At 40.4% G+C, this 18,082-nt stretch overlaps 2 protein-coding genes across 3 annotated transcripts in view; both read left to right on the top strand.

The window, feature by feature from the left end:
- The window catches only part of mslnb (mesothelin b), a gene marked incomplete at its 5' end in the record, with an annotated part of 567,774 nt that overhangs the window by 541,110 nt on the left and 8,582 nt on the right, over positions 1–18,082 (top strand). The window lies entirely within an intron of this gene.
- akap8l (A kinase (PRKA) anchor protein 8-like) lies at positions 706–18,032 on the top strand. Of its 2 annotated transcripts, none has more exons than XM_079617245.1 (13): positions 706–848; positions 3,770–3,823; positions 4,191–4,419; positions 7,023–7,524; positions 8,832–8,946; positions 9,026–9,084; positions 9,162–9,195; positions 9,384–9,474; positions 9,577–9,718; positions 10,402–10,507; positions 10,897–11,027; positions 11,117–11,212; positions 17,231–18,032. In XM_079617245.1, the coding sequence occupies exons 1-13, from the start codon at positions 827–829 to the stop codon at positions 17,588–17,590; spliced, it is 1,941 nt and encodes a 646-aa protein (XP_079473371.1). In that variant the 5' UTR covers positions 706–826; the 3' UTR covers positions 17,591–18,032. The 2 variants fall into 2 exon arrangements, with proteins under 2 accessions (XP_079473371.1, XP_079473370.1); XM_079617244.1 differs by having other exon boundaries at positions 752–848; positions 9,384–9,501.

Here is an 18,082-nt window from a genome sequence, read left to right as displayed (position 1 = left end):
CTAACAAGCGAATCAAAGTGCATCTCGACAGAGATAATGTTATATTATAAAGGCCACAATGATTTGGGATTTAGAGCTGTAGTTTAGTATTTAAACAGTGTATTTACACCTCTTTATTTATCTTATAAAGTGTACGTTTAAGAAATGTGGGGACCAAAAATGCTCTTGTATTCTCTGAATCACTCTTTTGTCTGTTTGGATACTCTTTTATATATCAGATGGTGCTCTGTGAGGTAGTCTTTTTACTTGCTCTCCTGAAATTCTGTCTATTTTGTGGAATTTTAATAAACATTATTTATAAAATCAGATTTTGGCTGAATACACCCTTGCAGGTTTACACAAAGGAGATTAAATGTTAAGTCATTTTCTGTACAAATGAGACAACCAGTTCATATTTTTCGTTTGAATTGATAATACTAATTTTCCATACACAAATGTGTTATTTAAAGGATCACAATGATGATAAAGCAAGATCGTGACGCCAGTAAATCAGTTCCTCAATCTATTAAAAACAGCAACAACAATGTGATTAAATCATGTTGCTTTATCCAGCATATCAATGAAACCATAGGCGTATTTATTATGTCTATAAATGTTAAACTGAAGCACCTTATGCTGACTATCACCTGTTTTAAATCCCAGACAGTGAAACACACACTTTTGTTTTGAAATAATTAATGCTGTTTCCGGCCGCTGCAAGTCGATCATTGGTTCGTTCACACATCAATCACGTGAGCACGCCCCTCAGTGGGCGGAGTCTGCGCGGTCTGATACTGGCCTGACCCGCTTCGCTTTCAGTCACACCTACACTAAACACTGCAGCAGGATGGATCGAGGATATTCTTCAGGTTAGTGATTTAATCTTTATTCACCTCAGTAGAACATCTATATGTGTTTAATGTAATCGTGTGTATGCTGGCATCATGTATGACTCTGTATTTGAGTAACGCGGTTCGATGATTCGCTGTGTGCGTGAAATGGCGCAGGTCGAAATGAAGCGGAAAACGCGTTTTAATCATTCATACAGACTTTATTAATCCGTTTGTTTGCTTTTGATGTGAGTATTTAATTTTTAAAGAGCAATTTCATCGATTGTTGTAAATCTTGACGTAAATTCCATTGTTATTGTCTGCTTGCGGAAGCGCGCACACGAACGCGCTTTTCGAAACACGTATTGCTAAATTGATCAAGCTAATAACATTTATTCTTGAGTGATTTTCTGCTGTGGAATGTTTTACACGAGGCCCGATTGCTCGAGGTCACGCGCACAGCGATCAAAAGTCTGCGGTTTAGCGTCTAAAATGGCGAATCGAAAGGGAAGAATCGCCATATCTTCTCTCCACACGGTCATCAAACAGACACTGAGTGTTGGGTCGGGGAAATGGGGGCGTTTTGTCGTAAAATGGCTGCCGTGTCCATTCTGCTGCTCTTTTGTTCGATAATTCGGTTGATTGTTTGGATATATAACTGTAAATCCTGCAGATTAACACAGATGAGTGTACTGCCATCTTAAAAGACCTCATGCTGTTGTTCTTTTGTGGCTTTAAAATCATGTCTAGTGTACCTATATATTATATACACATTCAACTCTAGTTATACGTTTTCTCTCAGGAAAACAGATCGATTTATAGTTAACATCATCATGTCTAAAGGGTCAGATTTACATTTCTGACCAATCAAATGTTATTTGGAGTGAATGCCCCGCCCCCTAATTACACTGGACACTGGCCTGGTCAGTTATAAGCGTTCATGTTTGGACAAACATATTTTTTTGGACGGAAAAAAATAAATTCTAATGCTTGTAATGTAAAACAACAGATAATTTTATAACCGACATTAAATTCATATCAATGTTAATGATATTTAATGCTTAGTTTTATGATTTGTAGTTATACAATACACTGATGATTGAGAGATGAACAAATAAGCCTGATGATCATATTTGATACTGGTGATTTTTCTAATAAATGATGTCTGGATGGTCAAGTAAACCTGCGTCCATCCAGCTGAAATATTACCAACAATATCATAGTTATTCTTGCGTTTCCTTGATAAATCAGGTCAGATTTGACCGCCGAAAGACTCGTGAAGCCCGAGCGTTTATAGTTAGGCTATACGAACAGACTTTTACTTGATAAAAGAGTGTAAACTAGAGTGATCTTGCTTTATCATCATTGTGATCCTTAAAATAGTGTATTTCCTTCAGCTGAGACGCGCACTGTTCAACATGAAATATGAATTGTTTGAAATATGATCACTTCAAAAAGGAAAATACAGTTCAGTGCAACACAAGTCTGTCATGTCCGCTACATAGGGCCCTATAAAATCAGTTTTATTTTTACCAAATTCCGTTTTTTCATTTTTTGCAAATTCATTTTTTTTTACCCTTTACTGTTATTTTAGTCTTAAAAAGAGTGTGCTTTTAGTGTTAATTATTAAAATATACACAAATAATGAGGTAACAAACATGACATTTACTCAGTACCTTTCAGGACAAATACCGCATGTTGCAACCTTCAAGTAACAACAAAATATGAATGGTTATGAGCTTTAAAATATGAATGGTTATGTTAACTGGTTAAAACGCAGTGCAGCGACACAGCAGACACGCTTTTAAATATATCGGTTATCAGCTTTCAAATATATCAGTTAACGGCTTTCAAATATATCGGTTATAGGCTTTTAAATATATCGGTTATCAGCTTTCAAATATATCGGTTATCGGCTTTCAAATATATCGGTTATCGGCTTTTAAATATATCGGTTATCGGCTTTCAAATATATCGGTTATCGGCTTTCAAATATATCGCTTATCGGCTTTCAAATATATCGGTTATCGGCTTTCAAATATATCGGTTATCGGCTTTCAAATATATCGGTTATCGGCTTTCAAATATATCGGTTATCGGCTTTCAAATATATCGGTTATCGGCTTTCAAATATATCGGTTATCGGCTTTCAAATATATCGGTTATCGGCTTTTAAATATATCGGTTATCGGCTTTCAAATATATCGGTTATCGGCTTTCAAATATATCGCTTATCGGCTTTCAAATATATCGGTTATCGGCTTTCAAATATATCGGTTATCGGCTTTCAAATATATCGGTTATCGGCTTTCAAATATATCGGTTATCGGCTTTCAAATATATCGGTTACCGGCTTTCAAATATATCGGTTATCGGCTTTTAAATATATCGGTTATCGGCTTTCAAATATATCGGTTATCGGCTTTCAAATATATCGCTTATCGGCTTTCAAATATATCGGTTATCGGCTTTCAAATATATCGGTTATCGGCTTTCAAATATATAGGTTATCGGCTTTCAAATATATCGGTTATCGGCTTTCAAATATATCGGTTATCGGCTTTCAAATATATCGGTTATCGCTTTCAAATATATCGGTTATCGGCTTTCAAATATATCGGTTATCGGCTTTTAAATATACCGGTTATCGGCTTTCAAATATATCAGTTATCGGCTTTCAAATATATCGGTTATCGGCTTTCAAATATATCGTTTATCGGCTTTCAAATATATCGTTTATCGGCTTTCAAATATATCGTTTATCGGCTTTCAAATATATCGTTTATCGGCTTTCAAATATATCGGTTATCGGCTTTCAAATATATCGGTTATCGGCTTTCAAATATATCGGTTATCGGCTTTCAAATATAAAGAATTATAGGTTATCGGCCTGAATTTTGATATCTGTGCATGCCTAATGCTTTGAGATGAGTTTGAGATGTGTGTTATCATCTGGTCAGGATTCTCTGGATGGGGAGGATCAGGAGGAGGAGGAGGAGGAGGATCGTCTCGAGGTGAGATGCTTCAGTCTACATGCAGTAATACGGCAGGATCCTGTAGGGCTGGGTGTCGAGTCAGAGGGTTCGGTTTGCAAGCTCTGAATTCGATTCCCGATTCGACTCAATCCTATATTTATAAAAAAGAACAGTGAACAAGTTTACAAGTGGTTAATTAATAAAAAGACACCAAGAGCCACACACCTGTATATTAAACTCTTTATTTTATGTACATTAAAACTCTATATTTCAAATGCATACAGTGAATAAACCGGATTTTGATCAGGATCAGGTTATTTTATGTTAGTTTTTCCTGCCCAGCCCTAGAACCGTGTGTGTTGTGTTGATGTGGTCCCGTGGATGACCGTGCTCTGTTCTGGCTCAGGCTCGGGTAGTTACGACCTGTACGGCTATAAGGACTCGATGTCGGGGGGCAGCGGCGGGTTTGGGGGCAGCGGGGGGTACGGCTCCAGCGAGCGCATGAAGAGAGGTCTCTCAGGAGGATCTCTGCTGTCCTCCGGCGCCACCGCGGACGCCGTCATCGCCAAGATCAACCAGCGGCTGGACATGCTCACGCAGCTGGAGGGGGGCATGAAGAGCAGCACTCGGGAGAGGTACACACACACACACAACCACTCGTCTACGGTGCAGGGGTTATGCTGTTTTGCGTATTAAAATGTCTTGTATGCATACGTCAGTCACAATTTCACTCTTGAAATAGTTCAGATTAATAATTTTTTCACGTCGCACTAGTTTGTTTGATAATTGGTGATGATGGACTGTACATTTGGACAAGATCCTGTCTAGACTAGTCTGGGTAGATGCCATATTGATTTTTTTTTTTTTTTTGCGAATAAAAACGAGGCTATTAGGAGGAAAAGACGTTCAGTTTGTTGTGCTGTAGCGACACGTTTGCTCACCAGAATGCCGTTCTTATCAACTTTCTATTAGGGGCGTGACGATATACTTACTGGATTCACGAGAACAAGACATTGTTTTTTAGGGATGCAGGATATATCAGTATCGGGTAATATGCTCACTTTTAATGTTATCTGCCCGATAAGAAAATTTGGTTGATATATTAAAGCTGATAAATAATAGATTTCCTTCAGATGTGCGCTGGTGATGGGTTCTGCATTCTCAGCACCATGATGCTTCTGAATTATTTGAAATATGATTGGAATCACTTCAAAAAAGGAAAACGTCCAGTGCAAGTTGTCATATCGATTACATAAAATCATTATAATTGTGTGCTTAGGATATGGATTTGATTTTAATGGTGAAACTTTTGTTTTTGTAATCTCATTCTATACAAATTTAATTTAATTGGCCAATATATCGGTTATCAGCTTTATAAATATAAAGAATTATCGGTATCGGCCAAAATTTTCATGACTAATGTTTTTAGGAAACGCTTAAGAAATCTTCAATGACAGAATAAGTAATTGTTGTTACACTTTACAGCAGATCAAATCCTTGTTTATTATAGACCAACAACATTTAATTAAAATGTCTACTTAATCTTTAATATCTGTCCAGCCACTGTCAGTTTCTGTACACATCAAAACATGCAGACTCAGAGCAAGAGTAAACTGTTATTTTGATATCGTGATGAACCGTTTGCATATTTAGAAACTAAATGTTTCTCGAGCATCAAACCATCATTTTATACTGATTTCTGAAGGATCATGTGACACTGAAGACTGGAGTAATGATGCTGAACATTCAGCTTTGATCACAGGAATAAATTACACATTTACTGTATTTGTGATCAAATAAATGCAGCTTTGGTGAGTAGAAGAGACTCTGCTGTACATCTTCCCCTCAGAAGTTTTTCTAAAGTCAAATGTGGCGTCTACCCTGAGGAAGTTTTTAATGATTATGCTCAGTTCTTGCTTAACACACTTAAAGCAGTTGCAGTCTTTTAAATCCCCTCCCATCCCACACACAAAAACCTGCTTCATGTTCAGACATCCCTCACAGATCTATTTTAGGATTTTTAGGAAACGCTTAAGAAATCTTCAATGACAGAATAAATTGTTGTTACACTTTACAGCAGATCAAATCCTTGTTTATTATTGACCAACAACATTTAATTCAAATGTCCACTTGATCTTTAATATCTGTCCAGCCGCTGTCATTTTCTGTACACATCAAAACATGCAGACTCAGAGCAAGAGTAAACTGTTATTTTGATATCGTGATGATACGTTTGCATATTTAGAAACTAAATGTTTTTCGAGCATCAAACCATAAATCATATTATACTGATTTCTGAAGGATCATGTGACACTGAAGACTGAAGAGAGTAATGATGCTGAACATTCAGATTTGATCACAGGAATAAATGACACATTTACTGTATTTGTGATCAAATAAATGCAGCTTTGGTGAGTGAAGAGACTCTGCTGTACATCTTCCCTATCAGAAGTTTTTCTAAAGTCAAATGTGGCGTCTACCCTGAGGAAGTTTTTAATGATTATGCTCAGTTCTTGCTTAACACACTTAAAGCAGTTGCCGTTAGTATGAAGCGAATCTTTTAAATCCCCTCCTGACCATTTGAACACACACACACACACAAAAACCTGTTTCATGTTCAGACGTCCCTCACAGATCTAGCGTCCCAGATAATGCCACCAACGCCCTCACAGACCCCAGAAGTCCAGAAAACAGCTGTTTTACATTGGATTAATATTTCACTGTTTTTATAGTATTCTTGATCAAATGAACACAGCCTTGGTGAGCAGAAGACTCTTGAATGCAGCTAGTGTACATCTTAAAGTTAATGTGGCGTCTAGCCTGAGAAAAGCTGTTTTTTGTAATGATTTGCTGTCTACGGTAATGCTCAGTTCTTGGTTAAAACACTTCTAAAGCAGTTGCTGTTGTTTAAAATGCCCTCCTGACCATTTGAACACACAAAAATCCATTTCATGTTCAGACGTCCAGAACTAGCGTCCCAGATAATGCTAACGACGCCCTCACAGACCCCCAGAAGTCCCTGCTATCTCACTGTTTCCACCTCGTTGCCTTATATGTCCATCTGTGCAACCAGTCATTCTGAAGCTTTTCCACAGCCTTCCCACAATGCACCTGAGAAACAAACAACGTGGCTGTGGAAGGGCTTGAGTTTGTTTGTCATCTGAGAGCTCATGATGAAAATGCAGCCGATGGTCGGTCCCCCGCTTGACCTTTGCTCTGCGCCTCCCTCCCTCTGCAGGTTTGACCAATACGAGTCTTTCGACTCGCGCTCCGCCTCCCTCGGCCCCCGAGATCTCTACAGATCCGGTAGCTTTGGGTACAGCGACTCCCGGGGCGACATGATGGCCCAGCGCGCAGGCGTGGCCTTTGGGGTCATGGGCGGAGCTGGAGGGGGCGGGTCCGGCTTTGACGGATTCGGATCTGCCAAAATGCGGTCGAATCGAGACTCCGCCTTCTCGGGCTCCGGCTGGGGGGCGGGGCAAAGATCCCCGCGAAGGGGCGGAGCTTCAGGAGGGCGCGGCTACAGCCGCAGGCAGGACTCCTCCTCCTCCGGAAGTGGGCGGGGCGGAGGCCAAGGCCACTCCCCCGCGGGGCGAGGAAAGCTGCCCTCGCTGCTGGCCAACCGCATGTACCCTGACAGCGGGGCCTTCCAGTCCCAGCGCGGGCCCCAGGACTTCCGGAACTTCGGAGGGGGCCCGAGGGCCAACCGGCAGCGCGGCCGCAAGAGACCCCTGAACCGAGTAAGTACCTCCCACTCCCTGCGGGGGGGCGGGGCTGAGAGATCAGCAGAGCCAATCAAGAGCATTCATCCCACCAAACAAACAAGCCCTGGAGGAGCCCCAGCGAGCCCCCTTTTGACCTTTGACCTCTTTGTTACACACTGGAGGATAATTGTAAAGAGTCACATGATTACAGGGCGGTGATAATGGGTGTGTTAAAGGGATAGTTTTTATGGTAAAATGAACGCTAGGTGTGTTCGACTTCGACGAGGAGTTAAAAACCGAGACGTGAAGTCAGACACATTCTGCTTCTTGACGTATTTTCGTCATAGCTAAAATATCAAATATCAAATGCATAGATGTTTGCAACAGTAACGCTTTTTATTCAACACTTCATGTTCTGTCCTCATCCTTCCCTCGGCTCCCTTTTGTGGCACTTGAACCACGAATGCAAAAAAAAATTAAGGATTCGAGGAGTTTTGTGGTTGAAAATGTGAAAAGCATCTCATCCTTCTGTCGCGGGTCAGTTTGAGCCCTCAGGAAGGAATGAGTGTGAGGAATGCTTCAGTTCACATAGAACATCCTAAAAATGCTCAAAGTAGAAACTAAAAATGCTAAAACTTTACCAAAAAATGTTTTATAATGTCTACATGTGTGTCTGAACGCACACTGAAGAGACTGGCTTTACTCAAACCCATCTATACTCATGAAATATCATCTTATATTATTATTTTCCACAAGCGGTCGGCAAAGACACTCAATGTTAGATATTTAGAGCTGAATTAAAAGGTTATGCATGAAATTGTGGTGTTTAAGTTGAAATAATGTGAATGTGCTTAAATGGTTATTTATTGATCTAGTCATTTAAATAAAATAAATAAAAATCTTCCCCCAAAAAATTGCATTAAAAATATTATCAAAATTACGTAAAATAAGCTTTCTGTGGAAAAAACTAAAGTGTAATGTAAGGGCTTCGGGTGATTTTGCCCTGCGAGGGAAAGGTGTGTTATAAAGTGCGAGGGAAGGATGATGTGCAAAAGTTCAGCATGAGCCTTAACTATTAACTATTATAACTATTAACTATTATAACTATTAACTATTATAACTATTAACTATTTAAATGCCAGATAGTTGTGATCTATATATCAGCTTGATAAATGACGCTATACACACCAGCCGACGGCTCTGAGTCGGGGTTGTTCGACAGCTAGTCGCGTGCCGAAGTCGAACACACCTGTTGTAGATCCTCTCATCAGTGACTCACCTTCATGACTACACACACACACATGACCTCAGATCTCATTAGCATATGTGATGATGTCACGCAGCAGGTGAAGTCCCAGCGCGACGGACAGAAGAAGCGGAAACAGACGCTGAGCGCCAACGACGAGCCCGAGTCCAAGATGGGCAAAACCGAGGCGGCGAGGGAGAGGAGGGCCACTGGTACGAGCACAGTCCTGTCCCATCATGCCTTCTGTGTGTGTGTGTGTGTGTGTGTGTTCATAAGTGTGTTGTGTTTCAGAAGCCGCCACAGAAGAGCACAGGCGGGATTCGGAGGAGGCGAGCGAAGCCGCCGCTGCTGTACGTTCACGTTTATCTCAGTTAGCATATGTGGTTTAGCATTCCAGAAGCACTACTAACGTTTCTCTGCTCTTCAGGACTCCAGACCAGAAGATGGAGGAGAGAGTGCCGGTGAGTTGGGGGATTTTTACATTTAATTGACTGAATATGTCACTTGAATATATATTTCAGTGCATAAATATGTGCCCGCCCCGCTCTCCTACGATATTATCAGCCATAAAACAGTCCATATCAGATTTATCAACACTTCAGTGGACAAATGTAACGAGTGTAACGTGTGTTTGTCTCTCTCTCATTAGCAACATCCAATCAGGACGAGGGAGCTCAGGCCAAGGCGAAGACTCCAACCCCTGCATCTAAAATCAGGAAGAGGAGGGGCTTCTTTGAAAGGTCAGGGGTCAAAGTGTCCGCCCACAGGTCAGGTTCTTTGCTGTCCGTGTATGGTGTGTGTTCTGGGGTGTGTGAGGCTCACGTGTCTGCGCTCGTTCCCAGGGTGACGTTCGCCTGCTCCGTCTGCAAGTTCCGCTCCTTCTACAGCGAGGACATGGACGCACACCTGGAGAGCAAGTTCCACAAGGACCACTTCCGGTTCCTGTCCAATCAGCTGTCCAAGCCCACCACCGACTTCCTGCAGGTGCGGCGCTAACGGCCTGATCAACTTGTCTTCCAGTTCTGTTGTTTTTATCACTTAGCCTGATAAAGGTGCATGTTCAGGAGGATCTGTTGCCATATCATACACAGAACTGTGTCCTGTGGTGTATGAACCCCTCACTTAATGAACCGTTACCATTTATTACCTTAGAATGAACCGTTTCTATCTACATACTGTCAGTTTTGTCTTTACACACCACTGAAAACACAGTTATGTATATGATGTTGCATTTCTGTCAACAGATCCTCCTCAGTATTACACACTGCACCTTTAACTATACTATTCTGCAGTATTTCTAATACTTTCATTCTGTTGGCAAGGCTTCAAAATTAAAAAATAATAATAATTTACCGGATGGTGTCACATGGGGAACATTTGGCTCATTTTTTGAGATAAATCAACCTCAAATTCTATATATATATAAATATATTTATTTTTGTAATGATTTGCTGTCTACAGTAATGCTCAGTTCTTGGTTAAAACACTTATAAAGCAGTTGCTGTTGTTTAAAATCCAAACAATATTTACTTCAATGATCTGCCATGGGCTTTCTTGAGAATTTCTGCCAGTTTTTGGACTTGTAAGTTGTTGTCCACTATGGACCTGCGTCAGTTATTACATTTCTGCACACGGGTTGTTCGTGAACTGATGCGTGTGTCTTATAGGAGTATCTGAACAACAAGTTCAAGAAGACGGTGCAGCGAGTGAATCAGATGGAGAACCACAGCGCCACCATCTGTCAGGTGTTCAAAGAGCAGGATCTGACGCGAGGTACGCTCCCTCAAGGATCTGGCTAGAAGCGCTCATGATGTCACTTCCTGTCATGTAGTTCCTCCCGCTGTGTGTTCTCTGGTCACTGATGCACGTACACTGTTGTGTGCACTCGTGTAACCTGGTTTTCCTTGCACATCAGGGAAATTATACTTCATTTCAGAACAATTGTTTTAAAAGTAAACGTCATTTAATTTAATAAAAGACGATTGATTTGGTTTATATTTGCTTATTGCGCCCTCTTGTGGTCATAGGGGACATTACAGCACTTAAGTATTGCCTTTAGAATTAGAAAATAATTCAAATTTTGCTAATATTTAAGAAATAAATTGGAGTTGAGCTTGTGACCGCCCCGTGGCCTGAAGCTCATGATGTCACTTCCTGTGTAGATCTGGGCATGGAGCACTTCATGAAGAAGGTGGAGGCGGCTCACTGCGCGGCGTGTGACGTGTTCATCCCCATGCAGTACATGCTGATCCAGAAGCACCTCAAGTCCTCGGACCACAACTACAACCGCAAGGTACAAACCAGACCCGATCAGTGTGTGTTGATCTCCTGGAGCCGTGCTGGTCTGACCCGTGTGTGTGTGTGTGTGTGTGTGTGTGTCAGGGCATGATGGAGCAGTCCAAGAGGGCGAGTCTGTCGGTGGCGCGCAGCATCCTCAACCACAAGGTCATCGGCAAGAAGCTGGAGAGCTACCTGAAGGTTCGTCCACACACTTCCGCTTACTGTCCGCCAGCCGTGTTCAGTCCTCTTCTGTTTGTACCGATGCCGCCTCTTTTATATGGCGTTTGGTAGACTTCCTCGGTTTAATCTGTTGTTTAGCCATTTCACCCTCATATTGAAGCATTTCTCCTGAAGATATCGGTTTCTACGCTTTTGTTTTTCAGTTTCTACTTCACTTCTTCGCATATTGAACACACACCTTCATTTTAATCTCTCGTTTCAGATTTGTTTAATGACTTCATTATTTAATTTTTCTCCATTTGAGAACGTTCAAAATATTGCCTATTGTTAAAGGGGTCATGACATGAGAAACCAAATTTGCCTTGATCTTTTGGTATATAAGAGGTCTTTGTACCATTAAAACGTCCTGCAAGTTTCATAGCTTAAGACGTCCTCCCCATTATAAACGAATCATTTATTTAATCAAGCTCTAAATACAGCTCGTTCTGGATCCATGGTAAGAAGTGACGTCACGGTACGAAGTGACGTACCAGCGTTTGCATATGACCGCCTCCAGAACAAGGCAACTATGCTTTAAGTGCAAGGCAACTACGCTCATTTCGTATCGCCGCGCGCCTCACAAGTGTTCAGTCGCCGGACAGCGAGTGGGTCTGTGTACAGGGAAGTTACGATGCCACAGGTGTGCTGTTCCTGGCTGTGGACAAACAACATCTTTGAATACGCTGCGAAAGATCCAGTCGTCAGGGAAAAATGGATGCACTTTATTTTTTGCGGACGTCTCAGTCACGGCAGTGTTAGTTTAAGCGTTTGTTCTATACATTTAAGGATGACTGTTTTGAGAACAAATCCCAAAATGATGCTGGCTTTGCCAGAAAACTGTTGCTCAAAGATAAGTCCGTGCCGACTATTCTGGGCTCAACAACGACGACGCAAACTTACTTTTTACCATGGCTAATATAAACACATTTGTATAAGAGAATCTTGAAAATATGTAGCCTTTCTAGTAGGCCTACATGTGATAGAACATTAAAAATGTTGCCTTTATCAATGCTGCATCTTCAAAGATGGCCTGTGTGCATTTCTGTCCGTGGTACACCCTATCATTTCATTGGAATTAGTTAAATAATGTTAAACTGTTAGCAAATTAAGCTATAGGATAATTAGGCAACAATAATCCGTTTTCAAATGTCTCGGGTTAATGTTTTTTTATTAACCCGTTTAATCCCACCGGTCACAATTGTGACCGCATATTTTTTCTTATTTCTGGAAGCTCTAAAAGTGTTGTTATTGGCTTTGGGCAAGAAATTCAACGTTTAAAAGAAAAAATAGATTGTTTTGATTAAAATTTATAAATGTCATGTGACTGGTGTGAAAGGTCACATGACTAGATCAGTTTATTTCCTGCTTGCATATCTAGAAGAAGATGTCTTCCTCACACTACTAAAAAAAGTAGTATATAAAACACCTTAATTAACAGATAGAACTATCAAATTTTGTACATATATTCTTTAAAGGGTCTACTACTGATATATTTTGAGAATTATACTCCTGCATATATATTTTGCTCGTAAGAAACGTAAATTTGTTAACGGTCACAATTGTGACCAGTAGTATAACACAGTGTTTCAGTTGAAAACACAGGTTTTGGCTGTTAATCCTAGTTATCAATTGTTTATTATTACACAGTTTAAAACTATCAGATGTGTTGGACCTTCTAGACGTACGTGACCCCCCCAAGTGCTCTGTGCAGCAAACAGAGGCAATTAAAAGTGATTGATAGTGATGGATCAGATAGGGAGTACCAGGGTGAAACAGCCTATTTGCCAGGTAGATTATTGAATGGCGATGCAGAGGTGAAACATCTGGAGGATGAGGCAGATGTTCATGAGAACCAATTGGTGTGCGCCACACATCACCACAAACAACCCTTTCTACAATGTACAGCCCATCTTTAGTGCACTGAATGAGTGCACACACATCTCCCTGAAACTGGCCTATAGGCAGGGCCCAAGTGTAGTCTTTGGTCTACTCTAGCCCATAGAGCTCTAGCCGAACAAGCGGAAGTTCATCCAGGGTGTAACTTTGTCCCTGACAACCTTTTCATCTCACTAAACCTCCTTCGTGAAATGACAAAGCGAGGTTATGGATGTCTTGGAATGTGTTGCGTAAATAGGCCTAATTGAAGAATTTGTATGAATTCTGACTATGGTGTTTCCCACCGGTCACTATTGTGACCGAGTATAAAACCTAATATTTCACTAACTTAACCAAAATAAAATCAATAAGGGTATAAAGTTTGTGTGTTAGGGAGGTCTAAGGAGTAAAATGCATGTATTCAAATTGCAAGAAAAAATTTGGGATTAAACGGGTTAATTCAAAATAGTTTCACTTTCCATGTGGACACGGGCTGATCCAGTCTTCGTTGTTGTGGTGATGGTTCATTTTCCTCTGATTCCGTCTCAAACATAATAAGGTTTTATCATCGCAAGAGCCATCGCTTCGCATGCATCACCCGCTACTAAACAGTTACGCCGAATCCGCAAACCTTCTGGCTGGGGGCGTTAATAATTGATGCATAGGCACTGACGTTAGCCAATCATAACAGTGGGCGTTAACACTGAACTCTTAAAGGGGAAACACCCCCAAAACAGACTGTTTGAATCAGAGGATGAGAAACAGGGAAAAGGTCATAAATCACTACATTTTAAAAGTTTTTTATAAAAAAAACTATAGTAATACTATAATTGCACCTAAGGGAACATAATAATAAAAAATAAAAAACCATGTCATGACCCCTTTAAAATAATGTTTTCAGCTGCTGTTGTAAAAGTAAAAACAAAAACTGATGTTTTTATTATTATTTGCAAATAATTATAAAGAAATGGCAGGTTACTATTGATTAGGGAAGCACCGATATGAACATTTTGGTTGATACCGTTAGCCGATAATTCTTACTATTAAAAAGCCGATAACCGATATAATGGCCGATAAATCTAAATCCCAAGTTTTTATATAATTTTTGAGAGCCTGATTACAAAAACAAGTTTCACCATTAAAAATCCTCAATTATTATGTTCTCATTATAATTTTATGTAGCCTACAGACTAGAGGTCGACCGATTCATCGGTTTTGCCGATTAATCGGCACCGATTGTTGACTGGTGGAACTATCGTTATCGGCAAAATATATACCGATAGTTTTTCCTGGTTGCGTCCATTGCTGGAGCGGCTGAGAAGCGCGCGCTGTCATTCATTACACAGTAGAGCTGAGAAGGGTCTGCTGGCATGATGCAGTACAAGAGCGGCCTCTAGAGGTGTAATAAAAACTCGTGCCTCGTGTTGTTTATTTCGACACGTGATTCTGCGTGCTACACTGAGAGCACATGCTGCGTGGAGAGCGCTGACATCAGATGCGCGTTTAAAGCACCGTCGACAGCTCAAATGTATGTATACAGTACATTTTGTCATATCATTATAAAGTGATTAATTTGTTGACTAAATGCTGCATTAGTAGAGAAAGAACAGCACAACAGTATGTTTGTTTGCCTTCGAGGCTGAGAGGACGCTAACATTAGTAGTACCTCAAGCGGTTAAAACACTGACAAACATAAACGTAAGTCCGACCCGAATGTTTAATGTCACAATTGTTACCTCTATTTGCATTAGTTCATATCCAGCTGGTCACTTTTATGCATTAAATATGCAGAGAAGTTGCATATTTAAAGCTAGAGACGTAAGCAAACTGATATGTTCATACACGGGTTTCTGTGCAACGTCATCACGTAGATGCGCGCGCATCTAAGAGGCAGAAAGCAACAGTCTTTACGGCTATATCTAGCAGAAGCAGAGATGACGCGGAGCTGTTGTGCTGTAAACTAACCTAAATGCATAGGGTATGTCATGTTTTTATGATTCGCAAACTTAGTTGGACAATTTCATACTAGTCAACTAACTAACTTTTTACATAATGTTATATTAATATGCAAATGAAACACAAGCAAACAGATTCAACTCTGAAATTGCAGTTTATTATTGAGTCAACAAGAATTTACAAACAATGCGAAATCTACGTTAATTACAATGTTCTTTTACAGAACTCGACATAACATATAGGGATCTTCGCCGTGACGTCACGACGCGCTCTGGTTGGCAGAAGAAAAGTAATGACCGCTTAAAGCGCAGCGCAAACACAGAAGAAAATGGTTGTATATCGTGCTTTGTGATCGGCTGTGTTAACAGGTTCGATAAGAGTAATAACGCCAAGAGCTTCTACCGCGTACCTAAACAGCCTGAATCAAGAAAGAAAGCTTTGAATTTCTGCAATTAGGCGTCTATACCCAGCGGAAAACAATGGGAGCCAGCGGACCACGATCGCGTCTGCTACCTACATTTTGCGTTAAAAATTAAAACTAATTTTGTAAATAAATGTTACTAGTAGGTTCTATCTCATTGATGGGTTAATTAATCAATGAATAACTGTACAAAATACCGCGGAAGACGTGTCAAAGTGTTTGTTTACATAACTTTTTGTGCATGCTGTGACTGAGCAATGGAAGTATAATAACACTGACATACCCTTATAAATGAATGGCAAATTATTGTATTTTTATTCATACATTTTACGTATATGTTAACCAATGTTATATATCAGAGGTAAGATAATTTTGAATATAGCCCATGGATAAATTACACCTGTATTTTTACTCTAGTTGTAACATATTTACCAGTTATCCTTAGTTACAACAAGTAATATTCGTAATTATTACTTAATGTATAGGCATCTAAAGATTTGTACGCCTTCATCGACTCTCTGGTAAACATAGATGGCGTGTCGATGAGATACAGATAGATGTCGCCGAATGTCAAATCTGGCCATGTGTCCGGGCTTTTGCTCCAATTCTCACTCAGGTGATATTGATCAGGCAGAGAACATGAACCCTGGTTATATAAAAGCTTAACCTTATATCTCTTTTTTGGTTCTTCGGACAAATAATTAGCATATGCTGACAAAACACAGGTAGACTGCTGCGAGTCTGCGACATGTTTTGGTTCTTTCTGCCAACCAGTTCGCGACCACGCCCATATCGTGACGTCACATTTGACTCCGGCGAACATCCCTATAGCGGTCTTGCCTCTTGGATGCGCGCGCATCCGGTATTGTTTGTATACAAGAAACCTATGTATACAGCCGACAGAAACATAAACGAATCAAAGCATTCGATTTCGGTTATTTATTTTTTTCATCTTCACTTTAATACAAATTTTGTTACTTTTTTATTAATTAAGTTGGCTTGAAAAGAAGAACAGTTAAATAGTTACATTTTGAATGTAACATGGTTTTATTTGTTATTTAGAGTATTACTTTTTGTTTCAGTTTGAATGAATGTCTTTTATTGACTTAAATATTTATTCACATTTATATATTTATTTCATTTAGCATGTTTTCATGGTTCAATACAGTTTTTTTTATTTTATAAAATTTTATTTTATTTTATATAATAATAAAGTTCAGCACTGTTTTACTTGGAGTGTTTGTCTTTATCCAGTATCAATTTTAAAAACTATCGGTTCATTAATCGGTTATCGGCAAGTATGGCCCAACCTAGCTATCGTTATCGGTAAAATCCACTATCGGTCGACCTCTACTACAGACAGCACATAACTGTTGAAGTGATTCCAATCATATTTCAAGCAATTCAAGACCATCATGATGAACAGTCTCAGCTGGAGGAAATAATCCATTATTTATCGGCTTTAATACATCGGACATATTTTCTTATCAGCCCGATAACATTAAAAATGAACATATATTATATCATGCATCACTAACTACTGAGTTGAGCGTGAGATTAAAGTAGAAGTACTCCAATAACGTTCATTTTATTTACAAAATAATTTTTTACATTGTGGCGTTTGGTGAGTGTTCATTTTGCATCTTGTTCAACTGTGCTCGATACACTCGTTACTCTTAATAAGCGTTCAGTGTGTTTGAGAGATTCCTCGATTCGTTCGTTTATGAGTTTCGTTTAATTCGCAGGGCGAAAACCCGTTCAACGGTAACCAGGACGACCAGGATCCCGAGGACTCCATGGTGATGGACGTGTCCGAGGGCGATCTCACCAATGAAAGCCTGAACGAGGTCAAACCGGAAGAGGAGCCGCCTCAGGCTGAGGGGGCGGAGCCTGTAGCAGAAGCTGTAGGAAACGGGGCGGGGCATGACGAGGAAATGAAGATGGAGATGGGCGGAGCCACAGAGGAGGAGGGAGTGGAGGCGGGTGAAGGAGAGGAGGAGGGGGTGGAGGGAGTGGAGGTGGGCGATGAGGAGGCGGAGCTTGCCGTTAGCACAGACGCAGGAGCGGTGGGAGATGCTAACGCCACCGCCGCGCCCGCCGAGTAGCCGTCGACTAAACCGCTGATTAGCGTTTGTTTGGAGAGTCACTTCTACATCCTATTCCTTTGAACTTTATATGAAAACTGACCCTGGGTCAGGGCAGATCTCCCAGAATGCACTCTGCAGCCTGAGGACCAATCAGAATAGACCAGTCGTCTTGTTCATCCAATCACAGGATTGCTCCGCCCCCTCTACGCCTGTGTCCCGTTTGGTCCGATTAGATACACGCGTGCGTCATGTGACTGTTGATGTGCCTATTGAGATGATTTCAGTTTGTCACGTCTTTACACGCTGACGTAAAACGTTTAATTTCCTTCTGTTTTGTTTTCTTTGCTTGTTTTTTTATTTGGTTTTATGGATGTGGCCTGTATAAATTAAATACTTTAATTTTTCAATTTCCACTTATTGTTTTTCTTTTGTGTTGAGGAAATAAATGTCTGTAAAGTCATTAGTGTGTGATGGTGTTTTCTGGATATATTCTGCCACGCAGTTTCATTT

The sequence above is a fragment of the Phoxinus phoxinus genome (assembly GCF_949152265.1).
Source record: "Phoxinus phoxinus genome assembly, chromosome: 6".
NCBI lineage: Eukaryota > Metazoa > Chordata > Actinopteri > Cypriniformes > Leuciscidae > Phoxinus > Phoxinus phoxinus.
The sequence above is the reverse complement of the archived record's forward strand: the minus strand, read 5'-3'. Positions and strand labels throughout refer to the sequence as shown.

Bases quoted from the DNA above. Each gene is read 5' to 3' on its own strand.
- akap8l (XM_079617244.1), top strand. From the start codon at position 827: ATGGATCGAGGATATTCTTCAG. The intron at 849-3,769 runs GTTAGTGATTTA...TCATCTGGTCAG, and splicing joins GGATCGAGGATATTCTTCAG to GATTCTCTGGATGGGGAGGA. The intron at 7,525-8,831 runs GTAAGTACCTCC...GATGTCACGCAG, and splicing joins GCAAGAGACCCCTGAACCGA to CAGGTGAAGTCCCAGCGCGA.